The 23,048-nt window shown below is 45.1% G+C and overlaps 1 protein-coding gene across 3 annotated transcripts in view; it reads left to right on the top strand.

Moving 5' to 3' along the window:
- Positions 1-22,579, top strand: part of LOC138765228 (acidic mammalian chitinase-like) — a 37,447-nt gene extending 14,868 nt beyond the window's left edge. For 2 of the 3 annotated variants that reach the window (XM_069942206.1, XM_069942205.1), the window contains 12 exons: positions 228-361; positions 3,878-3,907; positions 3,989-4,193; positions 5,143-5,199; positions 7,034-7,199; positions 11,577-11,701; positions 12,333-12,447; positions 12,887-13,069; positions 15,850-15,966; positions 16,868-17,006; positions 18,750-19,002; positions 22,476-22,579. In XM_069942206.1, the coding sequence (XP_069798307.1) occupies positions 340-361; positions 3,878-3,907; positions 3,989-4,193; positions 5,143-5,199; positions 7,034-7,199; positions 11,577-11,701; positions 12,333-12,447; positions 12,887-13,069; positions 15,850-15,966; positions 16,868-17,006; positions 18,750-18,988 (1,398 nt within the window). In that variant the 5' untranslated portion in view covers positions 228-339 and the 3' untranslated portion in view covers positions 18,989-19,002; positions 22,476-22,579. The remainder of the gene's footprint in view (positions 1-227; positions 362-3,877; positions 3,908-3,988; positions 4,194-5,142; positions 5,200-7,033; positions 7,200-11,576; positions 11,702-12,332; positions 12,448-12,886; positions 13,070-15,849; positions 15,967-16,867; positions 17,007-18,749; positions 19,003-22,475) is intronic. The other variant, XM_069942207.1, reaches the window with a different exon arrangement.
- The last annotated feature ends 469 nt before the right edge of the window (positions 22,580-23,048 follow it).

Below are 23,048 nucleotides of genomic sequence, written 5' to 3'. Positions count from 1 at the left end.
CCTACATACATTTGTGTATAGTGGGGTGAAGTTTAGAGTTCAGTAAGATTTTATATTATTAATAAAAATTATTGTTTGACCTGGTGAATTTCTGTTACTGTTGGTCTAGGTCATAACATTTGCAATCTCATGACATTGCTCAGGGATCAAGGTGTTATTTAAGAGAAATTAAGCAAGAGCTTAAAAGGGCAAAATAAACATCATTATTTTCCATTTGTAAATAACAGAAGGATCATTGTCGCCTCCCCCCTTCCTGGTGATAAAGTGAATTACGTACATCTCATGATAAGCTCATTGAATAAAAGGGGGAACTGAAGTTCATATCCACCCAGTGGCAGGATGGCAAAACTTCTTGAAACAGGTCAGTGTCTTTTGTCATTTAATTCATTTTGATATTGTGATATCTCTCTGGTCTCGGATTAAAAGAACTTAAGGCAAATGCAACCGTTTCTCAAGATACACAATTTATTGGTTAGATTCATCAGAACCAGGTTTACTGCATTGAAATGTGGAGCTTAGCAGTAGCAGAATTGTGCAAAATAGGTACAAAATTACGGTTCCGTAAATGCAAGATTTAAAAAAAAAGATATAATTAGTGCAAAGAAAAGAAAGTGAGTTAGTGCCTGTGGTTCGTTGTCCATTCAGAAATCTGATGGCAGAGGGGAAGAAGCTGTTTTTGTTCTGTTGGGTGTTTGTCTTCAGGCTCCTGGACCTCCTTCCTCATGGTAGCAGAGTGAACAGGGGATGGCCTGGGTGGTGTGTCTTTGAGGATAGAGGCTGCTTTCTTGAGACACTGACTCTTGCAGATGTCCTTAATGGGGTAAAGATTGATGCCTGAGATGGCGCTGGCTGAGTTCACAACTCTCTGTAGCCTGTTCCTGTCCTGTGCATTGACACCTCTGTACCAGACAGTGATGCAACCAGTCAGAACGCTCTCCAAGGTCCTCCTGAAGAAAATTGCAAGAGTCTTCGGTGACGTACCGAATCTCCTCAAACTCCTATCGAAGTATAGCCACTGGCAAGCCTTAGTCATGATTGCATCTCCATGGAGGCTCCAGCACAGATCTTCAGAGATACTGACACGCAGGAATTTGAAGTTCTTAACCCTCTCCCCACTGACCTCTTGATGAGGACTGGATTGTATTCTCCTGGTTTCCCCTTCCTGAAGTCCAGAAAAAATTCCTTAGGTTTGCAAACGTTGAGTGCAATTAAAAAATATATTTCAAATACTATTATAATTAAACTCTTTTCCTTTACTGACACTGCAGGAGTTCTGAAAAAATTCTGAGAATCTTTGAACATAGGCCCTTCAGCCCTGAAATACTGTGCCGACCTAAATATTCTGACCAAATGAAAACAAAGCCCTTCCTACCTGGTGAAATGCTAGTGTAAATTCCCAAAGGGCCCCGTCTCCCCACTGCTTTCATTTCGTTGGGAGAAGGTTGGCCTGTGACAGTCACCAGGAAGAGACTGTTGGCATGTTTGGGGGGTCATCAGTCTCGGAAGACCACCGTGTCTCCCCACTGCTGAGTCAAAGAAGTGTCATAGCCCATCAGGGTGAGCAAGAGACGTGAAGGTGCAGAGGTGGCTGGTGGTGTCAGACAGTGCCGGGGGCATCAGTCGAGCTGTGGTCACCTGACTGCTTGTCTTTAGATGGGGCTGTTAGGGTTTAAGGAAGCAAGGGGAAAGAATTAAAAGAGACCTGAGAGAAGCCTTCTTCACCCAGACTGTGGTGGGGACATGGAACGAGCTGCGAGAGGAGTTGGGAGGACTGGAGACAATTGCCATGTTTAAAAGGCATTCAGATAGGTGCATGATTAGGAAATCTATGGGCCAAATGAAGACAAAGGGGGAGTAGTTTGGTCGACATAAGAAAAATGGGCCGAATGGCCTCCATGCATGGCAGAGGGAAAGGTTAAGATGAATGGGCTGCCAGAGGAATGGAGGGTAGCTCATGTTGTTCCATTGTTTAAAAAGGCTCCAAAGGTAACCCTGAATATTAAAGGCTGGTGAGACAGACATAGTAGGTAAATTATTGGAAGGTGTCCTAAAAGATTGGATATACAATTATTTGGATAGTCAGAAACTTATTAGGGATAGTCAACATGGCTTTGTGTGTGATAGGTCATGTTTAGCCAATCTTGTAGAGTTTTTGAGGAAGATACTAGGAAAGTTAGTGAAAGAAAAGCTGTGGATGTTGTCCACATGGACTTTAGTAAGGCCTTTGACAAGGTTCCATATGGGAGGTTAATCAGGAAAGTTCAGATGCTCGGTATTCACCGTGATGTAATGAACAGGATTTGACAATTACTCTATGGGAGAAGCTAAAGACTGGAGGCCTGTGACTAGTGGGGCCTCAGATCAGGGCTGGGACCATTGCTATTTGTCATCTATATCAATGATCTGGATGATAATGTGGTAAATTGGATCAGCAAGTTTGCAGATGAGACTAACATTGGAGGTGTTGTGGACAGTGAGGAAGGTTTTCAAAGCTTGCAGAGGGATCTGGACCAGCTGGAAACATAGGCTGAAAAATGGCCAATGGAATTTAATGCAGACAAATATGAGGTGATATATTTTGGAAGGACAAACCAAGGTGGGACATACGTAGTAAATGGTTGGGCCACTAAGGAGTGCGGTAGAACAGAGGGATCTGGAAATAAAAGTACAGGTACACAATCCTTTATCCAGACATTTAAAATCCGGAAAGCTCCAAAATCTGGCATTTTTTTCCTGGTGCTGGTACAGCGGAGGGAGAGAGAGAAAGATGGCAGTGCGATTAGGTTGTGGGGAGAGGGAGACGGCAGCGCGACTCGGGTGGGCGGGTGGGAGGGGAGATACGGCAGCGCGACTCGGGTGGGCGAGGTGGGAGTGAGACTGCAGCGCGACTCGGGTGGGCGAGGGGGGAGTGAGACTGCAGCGCGATTTGGGTGGGCGGGGGGAGAGACGGCAGCATGACTCGGGTGGATGAGGTGTGGAGAGACGCCAACACGATTGAAAGGGGATGGATACGGCAGCATAATTCGGGTGGGCTTAAATCTGGGGCAGCTGGGTTTTGTTCTGAAATCTGTAAAAATCTGAAATTCGGAACACAAAGTCACCCAAGGGTTCCGGATAAAGGATTGTGTACCTGTACATATTTCCCTGAACGTGGTGTCACAGGTGGATAGTGTTGTAAAGAGATCTTTTGACATATTGGTCTTCGTAAATCAAAGTATTGAGTACAAGAGTTTGTAAAGTTGTATAAGACATTGGTGAGATCAAATATGGAGTATTGTGTGCAGTTTTGGTCACCGAACTACAGGAAAGATATCAATAAAATAGAAAGGGTGGAATGAAGATTTACTAGGATGTTGCCAGGATTTCTGGAACTGGGTTACAGGGAAAGATTAAACAGGTTAGGACTTTGTTCCTTGGAGCGTAGGAGAATGAGGAGAGATTTAATTGAAGTATTTAAAATTATGAGGGGAACAGACAGAGTAAATGTAGGTCAGCTGTTTCCACTGAGGGGAGGTGAGATACAAACCAGAGAATATGGGATAAAGATGAAAGGGAGAAGATTAGGTGGAACCTCTTCTTGCAGAGAGTAGTGTGGAACGAGCTTCTAGCTGAAGTGGTGAATGGAGGCTCAAATTTTTAACATTCAAGAAGGATTTGGATGGGTACGTGGATGGGAGGGGTATGGAGGGCAATGGACTGGGTGCAGACAGTGGGACTAGGCAGAATAATAGTTTGGCACAGACTAGAAGGGCTGAAAGGCCTGTTTTCTGTGCTGTAATATTCTATGGTTCTAAGATATGTTTTTATAGCTCCCAACAGCTTATTGTATTAAGCAACATTGCAACAAAAGTTGGCCGTATTCTGTTCTCTGTTCCAGCTGTGGTTCTCCTGGCGTGTCTGCAACTGGGTGAGTCCTTGAGCATTTCAAGCTTTGCTTTACCTTGTCTGTTAGATCGGGACATTCTCTTGACTCCTGCTTCCTTCCCCGCAGGCTCTGGCTACAGACTGGTTTGTTACTTCACCAACTGGGCTCAGTACAGGACAGGAGAAGGGAAGTTCACGGGCCAGAATGTGGACCCCTTCCTGTGCACTCATATCATCTACGCTTTCGCTGGGATGAAGAACAATCAGATCACCACCTACGAGTGGAACGACCCCAAACTCTACCACGAAATCAACAGCCTGAAAAACAAGTATAGTTGCACAACAAATGCTCACAATTTTTCTGAAGTGCTGACCATTGTATGGGGCTTTCACATTTTGTTTCACATACCAAAGTGAGATCTATAATCCCAGAGACACAACTTGGCCGTTTGGGTCTGGTTGGCCTGATTTCAACCACACATTCTCTAGTTCTTGCTGCAAGCAGAAATAACACCCTGCACTTACCTTGAAAGCTCTTTGAAAAGGTTGATCAAGCAAATGAATTGGCTTGAAGAATTTTAAAATTTAGATGTAACAGGCCATCCGGCCCAATTAACTTGCAACCCCCATTTGTTTTGAATGGTGGAAGGAAGTCAGAGCACCCGGAGGAAACCCATGCAGATACAGGGAGAAGGTACAAACTCCTTATAGATAGTGTGGAATTACAACCCTGGTCCTGGTTGTTGGTGCTGCCACAGCATTGGCTAACCACTACACTAACTGTTCCCCCACTTTGGTAGCAAGATACCAGATGTCATAGATACGGTACCTTCGTGAGGACACACTGTGTGCCTCGGGTATGCTGGATGCTCCCACTAAACACAACTCAGATCATGCTTCTGAGATGGTTTTCCCTGCTCAGATGGTCCTCCTCCTTTATCACACTTGGCCTTTGTGATAGACCCTCCTTTTGGACCGCGCGCCTCCCTCATTGGAGAAGAGTCTTGCTTCATGCATGTTTCCAGAGGGACGTGACGAAAACTGTTTAGCTTGCAGGAGAGTGGCCCCAGGTGACGCGACCATTTAGTCGCAGGTCACGGAAATGGGTCTTTCACTCCCACGAGGAGAAACTGGCCCATTGCTTCTGAGCATTGTTGTATGGGGTTGACTCTCACTCTCCACGATACCAACACAAATCCCTCTCATGCCAAAGTGAACCCGATGCCAAAGTTTCTGAAAATGTCTGTTATTCTAAAACAATGTTCATTTTCAAAATAGGAATAAAGACCTCAAGACCCTCCTGTCCATTGGAGGATGGAACTTCGGAACTCAGAAGTAAGATGGAAATGTTTTATTGGGATTTGAATTAAAAGTAAACATCTTCCAATTACTTTTGATCAGACGAGCATTGGGAATTTTTGGGAATGATATCCACGTAGTCTTAGATCAATACAGGAGGGATTCTCTGACTGTGTCCGGTTTAAGGAATATGATTGAACAGACTAGTTTGACCAATAAAGGTGATTGTCTGCCCAAAAGTACAGCAAAATGGAGCAAGTTATACAGCACTTTGAGCCGCTAATAAGCACGAGTGAATCTGTGGCAGTCACTGCATTAATGAGCTCGAGTTCAGAGGGAGTTCCCATTGCACCTGAGAAATTGTCGTAAACACTTACCTGCTTCCTTGATGTTCTTCACGAGACTGTGGCCATGAATGCTTGATTGATTCTTAAGAAAATGCTAGAGATGGATATTGGGCGGTCACCATGCCAGGAAGTTGTATTCCAAAACAAATAGGTTAAAAAAATCCATTCTCCCATCCATAAGAACATAAGAAATAGGAGGAGGAGTCGGCCATCCGGCCCGTCAATGAGATCATGGCTGATCTGATGATCGGCTCATCTCTACTGACCTGCCTTTTCCCCATATCCTTAATTCTCCTACTTTGTAAGAATCTATCCAACCTTGTTTTAAATATATTTACTGAGGTCGCTTCCACTGCTTCAATGGCCATCAAATTCCACAGATTTACCCCTCTCTGGGAAAAGCAGTTCCTCCTCATCTCCATCCTAAATCTACTACCCTCAACCTTGAGGCTATGTCTTCTAGTTCTGATCTCCCCCACCAATGGGAACAACTTTCCTAACCCTATCTTATCTATGCATTTCATAATTTTATATATTTCTACAAGATCCCCTCTCTTAGTTCTAAATTCCAGCGAGTACAGCCCCAATCTCTCCTCATAGGCCAACCCCTTCATCCCTGAAATCAATTTAGTGAACTGCCTCTGCACCACCTCCAAAGCCAGTGTGTCCTTCCTCAAGTCAGGAGACCAGAATTGCACGCAGTCCTCCAGATGCGGCCTCACTGGTACCTTATACAGTTACAGCATAAGCTCCCTACTCCTAAATTCAATCCCTCTCACAACGAGGGCCAACATTCCATTTACCTTCCTGATAGCCGGCTGCACCTGCATCTGCTACATCTCCATATTCCAAATATCTGCAACTCTATTGATCTCTGTTGACAACCAAAACAAAAACTTCAAAGTCTGTTAATCTGCTGAGTGAAGTGAAGAACTATTTCCTTATTTCAGTGGTAAACAAGAACTCGGCAGATCATTGGGCCGAGTGCAGTGCACAAAAGTGCTGGAGAAACCCAGCAGGTAACGCAGCATCCATGGGAAGGAAAAGGCAGTCAATGTTTCAGGCCTGAGCCCATCATCAGGAGTACCCTAAATCAGGTCTGAATAAGAAGATGGGGTGGGACGAGTGGGGGGAGGGACGAGTTGGGGGAGGGGGGAAGGGGAGTAGAAGTGGCTAGCAGATGATAGGTACAGGTGTGGTCAGGCAGGAGCTAAGTGACAGGGGGAGAGAGCAGAGAGCTAAGAAGGTTAGCTCTGATAGGAGAAGGAAGAGGATGGGGAGCTGGAGATAGGGGGAGGGGATGAGAGAGTCTGGGGGTGGTAATTAATGGAAATTGGGGAAGTCAATATTGAAGCCATCTGTTTGGAGAGTGCCGAGGTGTTGCCACTCCAAATTAGTGGAGTTGAAAAATGCAATAAATACCAATTGTCATTTTGAATTGTCATTTTGATAAGATAGCTAATGTAGTAAAGGCCATTGGACATCAGTTCTGAACCCCTTCCTTCACCTCCTTTCCCCTCCAGGTTCAGTGCCATGGTTTCCACTGCAGCAACTCGGCAAACGTTCATCAAGTCAGTGATCAGTTTCCTGCGTGGATATGGTTTTGATGGGTTGGACATAGACTGGGAATATCCCGGGTCCAGAGGGAGTCCATCCTCTGACAAGCACCTTTTCACTCTTTTGGCACAGGTAGATTCCAATATATTTAACTTCACTTTGTTAACTAGTTGCGCTGAAAAGGCTTCCAATATTCACTAAATAAATGATACTGTTTAATGTTTTACACTTTGCATGATGTACATATCCCACAGAACAGGCCAATTTGGCCCTACTAATCCATGCCGGAACAAATCCCCACCCTCCTAGTCCCACATATAACCATATACAGCACAGAACAGGCCAATTTGGCCCCACTAATCCATGCCGGAACAAATCCCCACCCTCCTAGTCCCACATATAACCATATACAGCACAGAACAGGCCAATTTGGCCCTACTAATCCATGCCGGAACAAATCCCCACCCTCCTAGTCCCACATATAACCATATACAGCACAGAACAGGCCAATTTGGCCCTACTAATCAATGCCGGAACAAATCCCCACCCTCCTAGTCCCACATATAACCATATACAGCACAGAACAGGCCAATTTGGCCCTACTAATCCATGCCGGAACAAATCCCCACCCTCCTAGTCCCACATATAACCATATACAGCACAGAACAGGCCAATTTGGCCCTACTAATCCATGCCGGAACAAATCCCCACCCTCCTAGTCCCACATATAACCATATACAGCACAGAACAGGCCAATTTGGCCCTACTAATCCATGCCGGAACAAATCCCCACCCTCCTAGTCCCACATATAACCATATACAGCACAGAACAGGCCAATTTGGCCCTACTAATCCATGCCGGAACAAATCCCCACCCTCCTAGTCCCACATATAACCATATACAGCACAGAACAGGCCAATTTGGCCCTACTAATGCATGCCGGAACAAATCCCCACCCTCCTAGTCCCACATATAACCATATACAGCACAGAACAGGCCAATTTGGCCCTACTAATGCATGCCGGAACAAATACCCACCCTCCTAGTCCCACATATAACCATATACAGCACAGAACAGGCCAATTTGGCCCTACTAATGCATGCCGGAACAAATCCCCACCCTCCTAGTCCCACATATAACCATATACAGCACAGAACTGGCCAATTTGGCCCTACTAATCCATGCCGGAACAAATCCCCACCCTCCTAGTCCCACATATAACCATATACAGCACAGAACAGGCCAATTTGGCCCTACTAATGCATGCCGGAACAAATCCCCACCCTCCTAGTCCCACATATAACCATATACAGCACAGAACAGGCCAATTTGGCCCTACTAATCCATGCCGGAACAAATCCCCACCCTCCTAGTCCCACATATAACCATATACAGCACAGTTATGAAGATAAACTAACAATGAAATTAAAAGAGAAAATAAGTAAGATCATAACATAAAGGATCAGAAGTTGGCCATTTGGCACATCAAGACCACTCCACCATTTCATGAGCTGATCCATTCTCCCACTCAGCCCCACTCTCCATCCTTCTCCCCATAACTTTTCATATCCTGTCTATTCATATACCCATCAATCTCTCCTCTACAGCCACCTGTGGTAGCAAATTCTAGAGGTTCACCACTCTCTGGCTAAAGAAATTTCTCTGCATCACCTTTTTAAATGGGCACCCTTCAATCCTGAAATTGTGCCCTCTTGTCCTTGACTCCCTGACTTTGCTCCATCTACTCTGTCCAGGCCTTTCAACATTTGAAATGTTTCTGAGGTCTGAACTCCAAGAGCCGTTGAACATCCTCATACCCTAATCCCTTCATTCCAAGAATCATCCTTATGAATCTTCACTGAAGCCTCTCCAACACCACCACATCTTTTCTTAAATAAGGGGCCCCAAACTGTCCCCTGTACTCCAAGCGTGGCCTCACCAGTGCCTTATAAATCTTCAACATTACATCCCTGCACTTATATCCTATGCCTCTAGACATGAATGCATTCGCCTTCTTCACCATCGACTCAACTTGGAGGTGAACCTGCATGAGGTCGCCCAAGTCTCTTTGTACCTCTGAATTTTGAATGTTCTCCCCATCTAATTAATATTCTGCCCATTTATTCCTTCTATCAAAGTACACGACTGTAGACTTTCCAACATTATATTTCATGGGTCACTTCTCTCCCTATTCTCCTAATCCATCTAAGTCTCTCTGCCCCTCCCCCTATCATCTGCAAACATGGCTACAAAGCTATTTATACTTCAACTAAGTAGTCTCAAGATGCTCACCAATGATAGTATTTCACACAGTACGTGAAAGCATTTAGAACTTGGAGTCCACACTGCATGAACATAGGCCCTTTGGGTTCGTGCTGACTTCCAGCCACCATTTCCACTAATCCTAATGTTTGTTCTCCCCTCATCGTCATCATCTCCCCCCAAAATTCTACCCCTCACCTACACACGAGGGAGCAATTTGCAGGGGGGAATTGATCGACCAACTCTGTCTTTGGCAGTGCACCCTCATCGTGCTGGAGAAACTTAGCAGGCCACGCAGTGTCCATGGAAAGCAGCGGACAGTTGATGTTTTGGGCCTGAGCCCTTCATCAGGTGATGCTGTTGACTGCTTTCTGCTTCCTGTGGATGCTGCATGACCTGCTGAGTTTCCCCAGGTTTATGTACTGCACCAGACCCCACCACCTGCAGATTTCTTGTTTGCCAAGCACGCCTTTGGGAGGTGGGAGGAAACTGGAGCCCCATGGGGGGGGAAACTACTCCAATTGGTGTGAAAATTCAACATTGACAGTGCCTGAGGTCAGGATCAAACCCAGATCTCCCACTGGAGGCAGTGGTGCTACTGTGTCGCCTGAATGGCCATCGATCAATGACAGCCTCATTAGCCATGGTGACAAGAATGCTTCTGGCCACTGTGCCCTAACCACCTGGACTTGCTGGCACCTGAGCCAGCATGGGGAAAATCCTGGTGTGAAGTAGCTCAGGCCAGGTTCTCCTGGCCCTGGTGGGCCCTCCATTCACTGCTTGTCGGCTCCCACACCCACCCCACCTTCAGCTCACCCAGTACCAATGATCAAGCACATTCAGAACTCTTAAGCAACATGCAAATAAAAAGAAATTAAAACATTTTAAAAATTAAATTAAAAACTTTCTAAATCTAAGTTAATTAAAAATGTTAACATTAATTTATTGGGTGGTGCAGTTAGTGTACCAGTTAGTATGATGCTATTAGAGTGTCAGTGACCCAGTTTCCACTCTGGTTCTGTGTGTAAGGAGTTTGAACGTTATCCCCGTGTCTGCGTGGGTTTCCTCTCGGGGCTCCGGTTTCCTCCTACTGCTCGAAACGTATCGGGGATTGTAGATGAATTGGGTGCAATTGGGCGGCACAGGCTTGTGGGTCGGAAGGGTCTGTTATCGTGCTGTATGTCTACATTGAAATGAAAACAGAGAAGAATATAAGCCGCTAACTTCATTGAGTAATTTCATGAATGCCAGCGACATGTTTGTGCCACAGTTTGATGCACTAGTTTTGGTTGTGAGAAACTGATCGTATCCAATCGTCAGTTCAGCCCCTGAATGTTTCTTGACTCAATGCTATACAACAAGAGGTCAGGCAAGCCTACACACAGGCCCAATCTACTGTATTGTGCAGGTGTGGAACTCCTGAGACAGAGCCATTGAGTGGAGCTGGGTGCTCAGCCTGACCATTGATGCGTTCGTCTCCCACTTGGTCATGGACTTCAGGAAGGGTGTTGGAGCTCACTCCCTGGTCTCCCTTCTCAGTCCTGCAGTGAGGACAGTCAGTAGATTTAAGTTCCTGGGGTCAACAGCTCCAGTGATGTGTCCTGATCCACCCACGTCAAAAGCAATGGCCAAGCCTGAGGGTATTTGGCATGTCCACCGCACCCCTCAGCAACTTCTACAGGTACACCAGTGAGAGCACACTCTGTCAGGGTGCATCACTGTGTGGGATGGCATCTGTTCCGCCCAAGACCACAAGAAACCGCAGAAGGTTGTGAACACGGCTCAGATCCCCCCCCCTTCCCACCCCCCTCCTGCTGCCTAAGAAAAGCAGCCAACATCTTAAAAGACTCATCCCGCCCCGGCCACACTCACTTCATCCCACTCTTGCCAGGAAGACAATTCATGAGATCTAACACTACTAGATTCAAGGAAAATTTCTTTCCCACTATAATCAGTCTCCTGAATAAACCTCACACCAGTAAAATGACATTGGCTGTGCTCTGTACTAACTGTTCTCTTTCTTTGAACTTGTGTACTCTGTCTTACTTGCAGTACCAGGTATGGGATGTCTAGCTGAACTTATTACAAATCAAACTTCCTCATTGCACCTTGGTACATATAACAATGAACTTCAACTTGGTCCGAGACGTATGTTATGGAGCGAAGCAACATGGTGATGATTAAATGGTTCCTTTCTCCGTGAACTGCTGACTAAAGGAAACTTTGATTCCTCTGTCCCCCCCAGGAAACGATGGCAGCTTTCGAGACTGAGGGAAAAAGCTCTGGGAGACCGAGACTGCTGCTCTCTGCTGCAGTTGCCGGTGGGAAGAGCTATATTGATGCTGCCTACGAAGTTCCACAGCTTGGGCAGTGAGTATTCTGCAGAGAGAAGCCTGCTTTTACTGGGCGCGCTCGCTTGGGAATTTAGTGAGTTTGACTGATTGTCTCTGTTGTTCGAAGGGCCAGAAGTCTTAATTGTTTACATTTAGTTTAGAGATACAGCACAGTAACAGGCCTTTCTGACCCATGAGCCTGCGTCACCCAAATACACCCATGCGACCAATTAACCTCGTACATCTTTGGGCTGCGAGGTTATAGCGCCAGTGTTTGGGACCGGGCTTCGAATCCCACGCTGTCTGTAAAAAGTTTGTACATTCTCCCTGTGTCTACATGTGCTTTCCTCGGGGGCTCCGGTTTCCTCCCACCGTTCAAAATGTATTTGGGGGAGGGGGTAGGTCAAACAGGTGTAATTGGACAGCATGGGCTTGTGGGTCGAAAGGGCCCGTTACCATGTTGTCTGTCTAAATTTTAAAAAGGTGGAAGGAAATTGGAGTCCCCAGAGAAAACTCACGGGGTCATGGAGAGAACAGACAAACTCCTTACAGACAAAGGCGGATTCAAACCCAGGTTAAGGGCACTGTAATAACATTACTGATTGACATATTCACGTTAATTTGGTGGGGAGTAACAGAGCGAGCGACTCAGATGTCCTTCCTTTCAGGGTTCTGGATTTCTTCAATGTGATGACCTATGATTTCAATGGTCCCTGGAATCACGCAACGGGAGAAAATAGCCCCCTCTACCCCCTCCCAAATAGCCAGGGTTATAACAATGTGGTAAGTAGTCAAGAAAAGGCTATCCTGACAATCTTTTTAAGTCACGCAGCATCCACAGGAGGAAAATGCAGTCGTCGTTTTTGGTCTGAGGGTGCTGAAGCTCAGGAAGACGACTGAATGAGAAGGTGGGCGAGGAGGGCAAAGAGAATGGGGGAGGAGCACAGGTCAACAGGGAAGTGGTAACAGGAGGATACAGGTGGAAAGGTGGAAGAAGCTGAGAAATGATGGGATGGGGAAGAGAGCAGAGGGCGAAGGAGAAAGAAGGGAAGGGGGAGAGATGGAGAAAGGAGACAGAGGGGCCAGTAAACTGGGGGAGGGGGGGTTCATGTAAATTGGAGATGATATTGATTCAGTGCCTTTTGAAAAAATGGGCCAATGGCTTTTAGCAAGTGTCGGGTGAAGTCCTGCTACATGACCCTGAATCTGCCTGTCTCCGTAGGACTATACAATGAACTACTGGAAGAATAAGGGAGCTCCAGCAGAGAAGCTAAACGTTGGCTTCCCCACGTATGGGCACACCTTCCATCTGACCTCAGCCAATACCGGGATTGGAGCCCCAGCAGGAGGGGCTGGGCCTGCCGGGACGTACACTAGGCAGGCTGGGTTTTTGGCCTATTATGAGGTATTATATGGCCACAGTTACTGAATGTTATCTGCTGTTTTAACAGGCTGAGTAACCTTGTATTACATCTTCCAAAGAAAAATCCCTTGAGCTTTGCAATGGAGATATCTGTGTGACTATAATTCAAGGAATGTTCCATAGGAGTAGAAATAGGCCTCTGCCCTATTGAGAATGACTCGCTATTTAATCATGAGCTGATCCATTCTCCCACTCAGTTCTTCCCTGTCCTTTAATACACCGACTATTCTGCCTTAAGTACACCCAACGACCTGGCCTCCACAGCCGCCCATGGTAGCATATTCCAGAGGTTCACCACTCTCTGGCTAAAGAAATTCCTCCACATCTCTGTTTTAAATGGACGCCCTGAAGTTGTGCCCTCTTGTCCAAGACTCCCCTACCATGGGAAACAACTTTACCATATCTACTCTATCCAAATCTTTCATTATTCAAAATGCTTCCATGAGGTCCTCCCTTACTCCTCTAAACTCCAAGGAGTCCACTCCAAAAGCCGTCAAAAGTTCCTCATGTGCTAATCCCTTCACTCCAAGAATCATTCTTGTGAATCTTCTCTGAACCCTCTCCAATACCAGCCCATCATTTCTTAAACAAGGAGCCCAGAACTGTATCCATACTCCACACGAGGCCTCACCAGTGCTCTATAAAGCCTCAACATCACATCTCCTCTGATATCCTATTCCTCGAGACAGGAATGCTAACATTTCATTCGCTTTCTTCATCACTGACTCAACCTGGTGAACCTTTTTTTTTTAAACATTTTATTAAAAAATTTAAAAAGCACATCCACGTTGAAAAGGTCAAGAAGGTTGAAACCCACTGTTTTAATCGTAGCTAATTGACTCGTGATGTGCACGGTTTCTTAACTCCAAAGGAAATGGGCCAATGACAATTTTTCTCAAGCAAAATGTTTCAGTAACAATTGGGTCTAGAGCAGTGATTCTCAACCTTCCCTTCCCACCCACATCCCACCTTAAGCAATCCCTTACTAATCACAGAGCACCGAAGGCCTAGGGATTACTTAAAGTGGGATGTGAGTGGAAAGAAAAAGGTTGAGAACCACTGCTATAACCACTTTGATATAACCATATAACCATAACCATTTACAGAGCGGAAAGAGGCCATGTCGGTCTTTCGAGTCTGCACCGGTTCACTTGAACAACTCCACTAGCTCAATCCTCTCGCTCTCCGCCAATATCCCTCCAACCCCCTCACCTCCATGTACACATCCAACCTTCTCTTAAATGACAGAAGGGACCCTTCCGCAATTATCTCATTTGGAAGAACATTCCATTCTGCCACCACTCTTTGAGTGAAGAAGCATCCTCTAATATTTCTCCTAAAGTTTTGCCCTCTTACCTTTAACATGCCCTCTTGTTCCAACCGTCCCTGCCCTCAGGGGAGTCTGTTTATGTCAAGACTATTTATTCCTTTCATAATTTTAATATGCATGCATGTATTTTCTTGCCCTATATTACTCTCGTGGCCTAAATATTCATAAATGTCCATGCTTCTCTATTAATTTTACAGTGTGCCATTACATACCTTCCAGCTTGATCAATCAAGGTATCTTCTATTAACACTGGTGTATTTTTATTAATTAGAATAGTCACCCCTCTTGCCTTTGAACCAAAGGAAGACAATATTTTTTGTCCCATCCATCCTCTTTTTAATTTATCATGTCCAATTTGGTAAGATGTGTTTCCTGCAAAAAATATTATATCCACTTTTAAATTCTTTAAGTATGCCAAGACCCTCTTCCTCTTCACTTTTCAATTTATCCCATTAATATTAAGACTAATAAAATTTAGTATTTATGCATACCATTTTTCAAACAGATATTGTACAACAATAAAATATTACCCCACAAAAATAACGTTGGATCCTGTGGGAGTTTTCCCTCAAAAAGGTTTTACTCTAGGACATTACCAAGTAGAATGCAAAAATGAGTCAACTTCCTGACCACATCTAAAACAAATCTGATAATGTTAGGTTCAGCTTTTTTAATTTTTGAGGAGTTAAATATGATTTCTGTAAAAAATTATATTGAACCAGTCTATACCCAACATTAATAATTTTCATCATATTTTCTTTACATAAATGCATCCAGTCATTTTCATCTATTTATTCATTTAAATCAACCTCCCATCTTAATTTTGATTTATGAATTCTTAACTTAGGAGCTGCTTTTTGAAGTCATTTATACATCTCCAAAATAAACTTATTTGAAGTAAACCTTTAGGGTTCACCTGGCACCCCTTCCTTAAACTCTCACCTTTAAAATACATCCATTGGCGTGAGATGCTTCTACCCTTAGACCAAGAGAACAGTGTAGCACAGAAACAGGTCCTTTGACTCGTATAGTCTGTACCAAACTACTCTTCAAACTCATCTCGTTGTACCCTGGGGTAAAGATTTGGACTGTCCGCCCTTTCAATGCCTCCTGAATTGTTGACCTCCCCTCAGCCTCTGAATCTGCCCTCTTGTTTACCATGAGAAACCAAGGCAGAGCCTTTGACGTCAGTCAGCTCTCCCACCTCACCAGGCTGGTGTTGCATGAGGGTCGAGCCCGCAGCCTCTTCTTCATTTTCCTGAGGAAGCCTGTGCCTTTTCCTCACCTTGGCGAAGGTCCAAGTCTCCAATTAGGTCCCCCTTTCCCTCACCCTGGGAAAGGGCAATGAACGGACAGATAAAGATGAAAGCCCTCATCTCCCCTGATATTTGTTTTGTCTGAGTTGTGTCCTGATATTTTCCTCTTCTGCCAGATCTGCACATTTTTGAATGGTGCCACCAAGAAATGGGACGCTCCACAGATGACTCCGTATGCCTATAAAGGACAGATATGGGTTGGATACGACAACCAGAAGAGCTTTGGAGACAAGGTACCTTTGGTGTTCAGCCCTCTGTGGTACTGATTATTGGAATAATTTTCTCATTATACCATTCTGTGCGTACTCATGTAATATTTGAGCTTTGGGGTCTAACTTTTGGGTCAAATTTTGGGGGCGTCAACAGATAGTACTTTTGACTGTGGTAATACCTATGTCGTTCAAAGCATTGGGAGCTCTGATCGTGGTTAATCTACATTCAGGGCTTTCAGAGCTCAGATGGATGGGCGGCTGGGGCAAGGATCCATGGTCAAGGTATCAGGAGGACGAGGATCCGCAATCAGGGCATCGGGAGCTTGGATGGGAGTGTGGCCAGAGTGAGGATCCTCACTCAAGGCATCAGGAACTCGAATTGCTGGGCAGCTGGGGCCAAAAGTAGGGGATCGATTTTTACATAGGTTTGACTATAATATATGGTATATATTATACCAAATATTATAATATTGTAATTCCGTAAAATTGATTTTATGTCCTGCACCTTCAGTTGGATATTTACAGAGTGAAGACAGTGCATGTTATGCAGTTCATATTCCAGAGAGAGATGGGCAATATATCTTTTCTAAAAAAGTTTTAACAACAATAGTTTTTGCTTTTGATTCTGACATCAACTCTGTAACTGTGTAATTCACACATCTCCCAATGGGCCGGTCAGAAAGGCATGAGGCGTTACCCATTGGAGAAGGCATGAGGCGTTACCCATTGGAGAAGGCATGAGGCGTTACCCAATGGGCCGGTCAGAAAGGCATGAGGCGTTACCCATTGGAGAGATACTGGGTTATTTCTTCATTTCTGGAGAACTCTCTTTGTGTTCAGCGGGACTGAATTGTAGGCCCTTCATTATATTTTGGGAATAAATGAACATTATTGGTACAAGTCTGTGAATAATCTTTTCCAGGTTGATTGGCTGAAGAAGAACAAGTTTGGAGGAGCTATGGTCTGGGATCTTGCCCTGGATGATTTCTCCGGTACCTTTTGTCACCAGGGACCCTATCCCCTCATCAACACCCTGCGCTCTGGTCTTGGGGTTTCTGGAGGTAATTAACAGAATTCCTTAAAGTTCTAGAGGGTGGTGAATCTGTGGAATTAGTTGCCACTGGCAGTTGTGGAGACTATGTCGTTGGGTGTATTTAAGACAGATATTGATAGGTTCTAGATTAGCCGGGCATCAAAGGTTATGGGGAGAAGGCCGGGCAGTGGGGATGAGTGAGGAAATGAATCAACTGGTGATTAAATGGTGGGATAGATCTTAATGGGCAGAACAGCCTATTTCTGCTCCTATGTCTTATACTTCAAATTGAAGATTTTAGTAAATAGCGGGAATTTGACTGCTAAAATATTTCTCAATATTCCTTTAAAATAAATTCCTTACATAGAATTCAGCATAAAGTACTGAAGCCATGTACGTGCCACTCTAACTGAGGTCGCACAAGATTGAATGTCTGGTGGCATTTATTAGCAGTCAATATATGTGGAATCGATGAGCTAATACATGCACTCTGCATTGGGCAGAGTGAACATAATAAAGCTGCTTTGTTTGGTGGGTAAAAGGAAACAAAATGGATTTGATCAAGGTGTGTAATTCTGGGAGACTTGGACACTTCCCTCAGCAGGGGAGGACAGCAAGTTCAGGATTAGAGGGAAGATGAAATTAATGTTTGCACTCAATAAGTAACAAGAGTCTGGAACGAAATGCAGACGTCTGATTGTAGTAAAAACAGGGATGCTGGAGGAACTCAGCCGGTCTTATAGGAGGTAAAGATATTACCAATGTTTCTGACCTGAGCCTTTCTTCAAGAGTATGGAATTCCTGACCTCACAAGGGATAAACAGAGTTCATTTCCTGCCTCGCTGATGGGACGAATGAGTATGTGCAAGAAGGAAGGTTATTGTCATATACATGAGTACAGTGTACAGGTGCGCTGAGATTCTTACTTGCTGTAGCCACACAGCAACACAGAGATGCTGAAGGAACTCAACTGGTCTTGCAGCGTCCATAGGAGGACATGGCTTGGCTTCGCGAACAAAGATTTAGGAAGGATTGTAGACATGGGCATGTCCTTTGAGCCTGAGCAGTGGATTTTTTAGGGGGAGTGCAGTGTGTGCAGTACTGGCCCCACCTTTTACACCTGGGGCTTATCTGCCACAGCATAGCACACTGGGAAGGTGACAACCAGTTCCTCGGGTCGAAGGAGTTACGTCAGAGTGTCCTTCTATTAGATAGATGGCCTGATGAGGCTAACGAGCCCCTTCTGCCCAGGTTTAATATCAGAATTTGCCTCCTCTTTGGCTGGCTGCCGACCAGGGCTAATGACCCCAGCCCCCTTGTCCAGTTATACCGCCGAACACTCGGTCATGCCTTGACGTAGTTAAATCGGAGAGGCACCGACGAGAAGGTCGCTATGGTCGCAGTAATGTAGGAGAAGCTCTTTTCAGTGAGCTCCTGCCTGGCGAGCCAGACAGTGGCTACACAGCGATCACTACACGGAGAAAGGAGAGGCAATGTATTACGTGTGCACTTTCTCTGGGGGCACGGGATATCAGGCCCAGACCTCACCTGACGTAGGAGGTAAAGATATATAATAAACATTTCAGGCCTGAACCCTTCTTTCAAAGAGCCCTCCTATGGACGCTGTGAGATCTACTGAGTTCCTCTAGTATTTCTATGTTTTTACTGCAATCACAGCGTCTGCAGACTTTTGGATTTCATTCTTTCATTTTGCCAAGTGGATGTTCGTTTTGAATCAGGCAATGAACTAAAACAGTTTGTTTCCTTCCAGCTGGTGTTCCATCCAAGACCACGCTGGGACCAGTGGTGCCTCCTACAGAAGCCCCAAGAGGCGGTGGTAGTAGCGGTGGTGGGGCCAGCGGGTTCTGTGCTGGCAAAGCCAATGGCATCTACCCTGATCTGAAAAACAGGAACAAGTTTTACGAGTGCCACAATGGAAAGACCTATCAGTTATCCTGTGCCAGAGGGCTAGTCTTCGACCCTTCGTGTTCTTGTTGCAAATGGGCGTGAGGAGAAGGCAGCAGGTAACATCCTTCTCAGCCTTGCACTCTGTGCTGTGTTACGGGCCCAGAGGACCCCAAAACCCAGCAGCAATAGAAATTCATCAAGACAAATGGTTACTTAAACAAAATTTACTTTTAATTTTCTTTAAACATAAAAACACGATCAAACTTCAACTTATTACTATTAATTTAACTTAATCTAACTCAAGCCCCTTCTAATTCTAAGTGCACATGTATGTAATGTGTACAAGCTCAGGAAAGTTCTTTGATTCACAGTCCAATCATTCACTTCTCATTCCTCCAAGTTCACCGGTATCAGGCAATTCTTATATTGTGCACAGAATTTAACTTTTATGAATTTTCACCAAGCTCTGGTGTTAAATTGTTACCACTCAGGAAGGTTCTTGTCAGTTTCAGAGAGAGATTCGTTGCTTGTTGGACACACAAAATGATTTCCTCCAGTCAGCCAGTTCAATGTTTTGCCGAAGAAACTCGCCCCATCAGGGTTTTCCAAATGATAACCTCTTCTTCCAGGACACCACAGAGTTCCTCTCGTTTCCCTTATTTCAGGTGAAACGCTCTAGCCAGCCATTTCCTCTTTTATGGACCACAGGGGTTTTCAACAGGTTGAACCCAGAATTCAAACCTGTCTTCAAAATGGGGTTTAAACTCTCTCTCTCTCTCTCTCTCTCTCTTTCTCTCTCTCTCTTTCTCTCTCTCTCTCTCTCTCTCTCTCTCTCTCTCTCTCCTTCTCTCTCTCTCTCCCTCTCCCTCTCTCTCTTATCTGTTGCTTTCAAAAAAATTATCCATTCACACCTGCTTTTGAAGTTCCTTTGCAAAGCTTTTCCAAAATAGTTTTTATTGTCTTTCCAAAGGCTCTTGGGGCCTCAATGTCTCACTTTCAGCAAAGCTCTTGCATTTTAAATGAGATCTGTTTTGTGAAGTGTTTGTGACCTACACATTAAACCCCCACAATCTATCTGCTTTAAAACATTTTTATATATAATATCAAATATAATATCTCCTTCACAACTGGCTGTTGAGTCTTAGATTTGTATACCACAGGGAAGGCCTTTCAAGGTTCCTTTTATTGTCACCTACTGATACATTAAAAATGTTACATACATACTTTAACCTTTTCCTGCTGTAAGGCAAGGAGTTGCCATGAACATTGCCTGGCGTCCCTTATAGTGCAAAAGAAAGATAAACTAAAGGGAGTCCATTCAGAGTCACTCTGAAGCCCGTGGATTAATCTCCAGCCCTCCTGCAGCCGCACAGACCCCTGTTTGATCCATCGGCCACCCGAGCTCCAGGTTCAAACCTCCCACACGATCAGGAAGCCTTCAGCATCTGAGGCCACTTCAGGAGCCCTTCTTGCCTTCAGCACCCTTTCAAATCCCAGTTCCAACATCTGGTTCCCAAGTGCCAGTGTCCAGCAGCTTGATTGCGTTGCCTGCAGCCTGTGTGGGTCCCTGAGCCGCTGAGCCCCATTCCGGTCTGCCACCATGGTCATCATCCTGTAGGGTCATCTGCTTCTCCTTCTGTAACGGTAGGGTGTTGTTCCCCATTTCTGAAGCCTTGTGCTGGTCCGCTGTAACCCCTCGTGGCCCCCGCCATCTTGGACACTACAATCTTCAACACTGCTGTGTTCTGATGGTGTCAAATCTTGGGGCTGGTGTGACTGGACACCCCAAACAAACATTGAACAAAGTGGGCACAAGGAGAGTAGTCAGTAAAACCCCCACCTAACAGCTCTAGTGACCCCAATTTGCTCCTGACCTCCTTTCTGTCTGTGTGGAGTTTGCATTTCTCCCAGCGAGTGCCTGCCTTTCCTCAGGATGCTCTCATTCCCTTTCATGTTCCAAAGAACCATGGGTTGCTAGGCTAACTGGCCATTGACCTGAGTGAACGCTTGGACTTGTCTCTCCCCTGGAGGCTGAGAAGTGATCTGTCATTGTAAAAGATATTGTAGGAGTAAGTCTCAAGCAACCGGAAAATACACTTGCATGGCATCCACCAGTCCCCACAGGTGCCAGATACTGGGGGTAAGGTAAATAGTCACAGTCCTTTATTTCCCCAGGGTAGAAGAATTGTAAATGGAAGGCATAGTTTGAAGATGAAGGGGTTTAAGGGTTTAAAGGAGACGATGTTCTAGGATGCCTTGGCACGATTAGCCTTTACAGCGCCAACGCCTGGGATTGGGGTTTGAATTCTGTGCTGTCTGTAAGGAGTTTGTATGTTCTCCCCATGCCTGTGTGGGTTTTCCCCAGGGGGTCTCCAGTTTCCTCCCACTGTTCAAAATGCACCGGGGGTTGTAGGTCAATCGGGATTAATTAGGCAACACAAAGCTCGTTGGGTCTGTTGCCGTGCTATATGTTTACATTTTTAAAAAATGAGCAGGGAAGAGGATTGCTCTGTTTGCCCACAGACTGGGCGAGCTGAATCTGTATCCGAGGGGAATGTGGAAGTACAGACGTCGCTGACAGTGTCAGCCACATTGTGTTGGTTTGCCTTCTGCCTCGACGAGACTTCGAGAAACATCTGCAGTGACCCATTGCACAGAAGCAATGTGCATTACTCCAGGCCACAGTGTTCTTCCAGAAAGTGATTTCCAATTAAGTTTGGAGACTTTTTGAGAAAGTTTAGTTCAATCCCATTGGGATGATGAAGTTGCAGTCAAGTCAAGTTTATTGTCATCTGATTGTACAAGTACAACTCAACGAAACAATGTTCTCCGGTCCTCGGTGCAAAAACTTGCAGACACACAAACAGACATAACACACGTACAGACTCATGAAACATATGCAGGACCATATTAACTCTATAAACATAAATAAATAAATATTGTTTTGTACAAATGAGAGTCTTAGATGGTCAGTGTGAGCAGTTCCTTTGGTCGTTCAGCATTCTCTCTGCCCTTGGGAAGAAGCTGCTCCTCAGCCTGGTGGTGCTGGCTTTGATCCTCCTGTATCTCTTCCCCGACGGGAGCAGCTGAAAGATTCTGTGGAAGGGGATCTCATTGATTTTGTGTGTCCACTTCAGACAACAATCCTGGTAGACCATATCAGTGGGAGGGGTGGTGGGGGGTGGGTGGTTGAGACTCCAGTCATCCTCTCTGCCACTCTTATGGTCCTGTGGAATTGACTTATTAAGGAGAAGAAATAACATAAACTCTTTTTCAAAAGTTATTTTTGGTGCCACTGATCTTGAGAAAGCAACCTCTATCCTCAAGGACCTCTACCTCCTAGGCCAGGCCCTCTTCACTCTGCTACCATCAGGAAGGAGGTTCAGGAGCCTGAAGACAAACACCTAATGCTACAGATTTGCACTTTTTCTCTCTTTTCTTATTGTTTTAAATCTTGTATTTACGTATTGTAATTTTGCACCTTGTTCTGCCCGATGCCACTACCACAAAACTACAAATTTCAGGACATATGTTCTTGACAATAAACCTGATTCTGATCTGATATTAAAACTTTCTTCTTGGCTTGCAGATTGCCATAAACTTCGCTGGATGACGATGACAAGGTTTCGTTGACTGTCAGCTGAAGAGCAATGCGGCCATTCAACCAACAAAATAAAGCCTCATTTCATCACAGTTTGTATTGTGTTTGTTGATGAAGCCAACAGAGCAAATCTATAAACTGCTAGAGGAACTCGGTGAGTCAGTCAGCTCTGTGAGGTAGTAAACACACTCAGATGCTGGAAGACCTCAACAGGTCCTGCAGTGCCCATCGGAGGTAACGATACTGTGTGTAACTAGCTGCTGGCTGGCTTTCGACTAAAAACCTTGGGTAAGAGCTCAGGTCCAAAACATCAGTTCTGTACCTTTACCTCCTATCATCACTGCTCGACCTGCTGAGGTCCTCCAGCACTTCTGTATTTTTACGACAATCACAGTGTCTGCAGACTTTTGTGTTTCACAGCATCTGTGCGGAGACACAGTCAATCAACATTTCCAGTCAGGACCCTTTATCAAGACTAAAGTTAACAGGGGTGATAATGTGTCCATGTGAACCATGAAATTCTGCATAAATTCCAACTGGATGGCATTAACATTGAATTCT

Source organism: Narcine bancroftii, chromosome 5, assembly GCF_036971445.1.
Source record: "Narcine bancroftii isolate sNarBan1 chromosome 5, sNarBan1.hap1, whole genome shotgun sequence".
Taxonomy (NCBI): domain Eukaryota; kingdom Metazoa; phylum Chordata; class Chondrichthyes; order Torpediniformes; family Narcinidae; genus Narcine; species Narcine bancroftii.
This window is presented reverse-complemented; position numbering and strand designations above follow the sequence as displayed.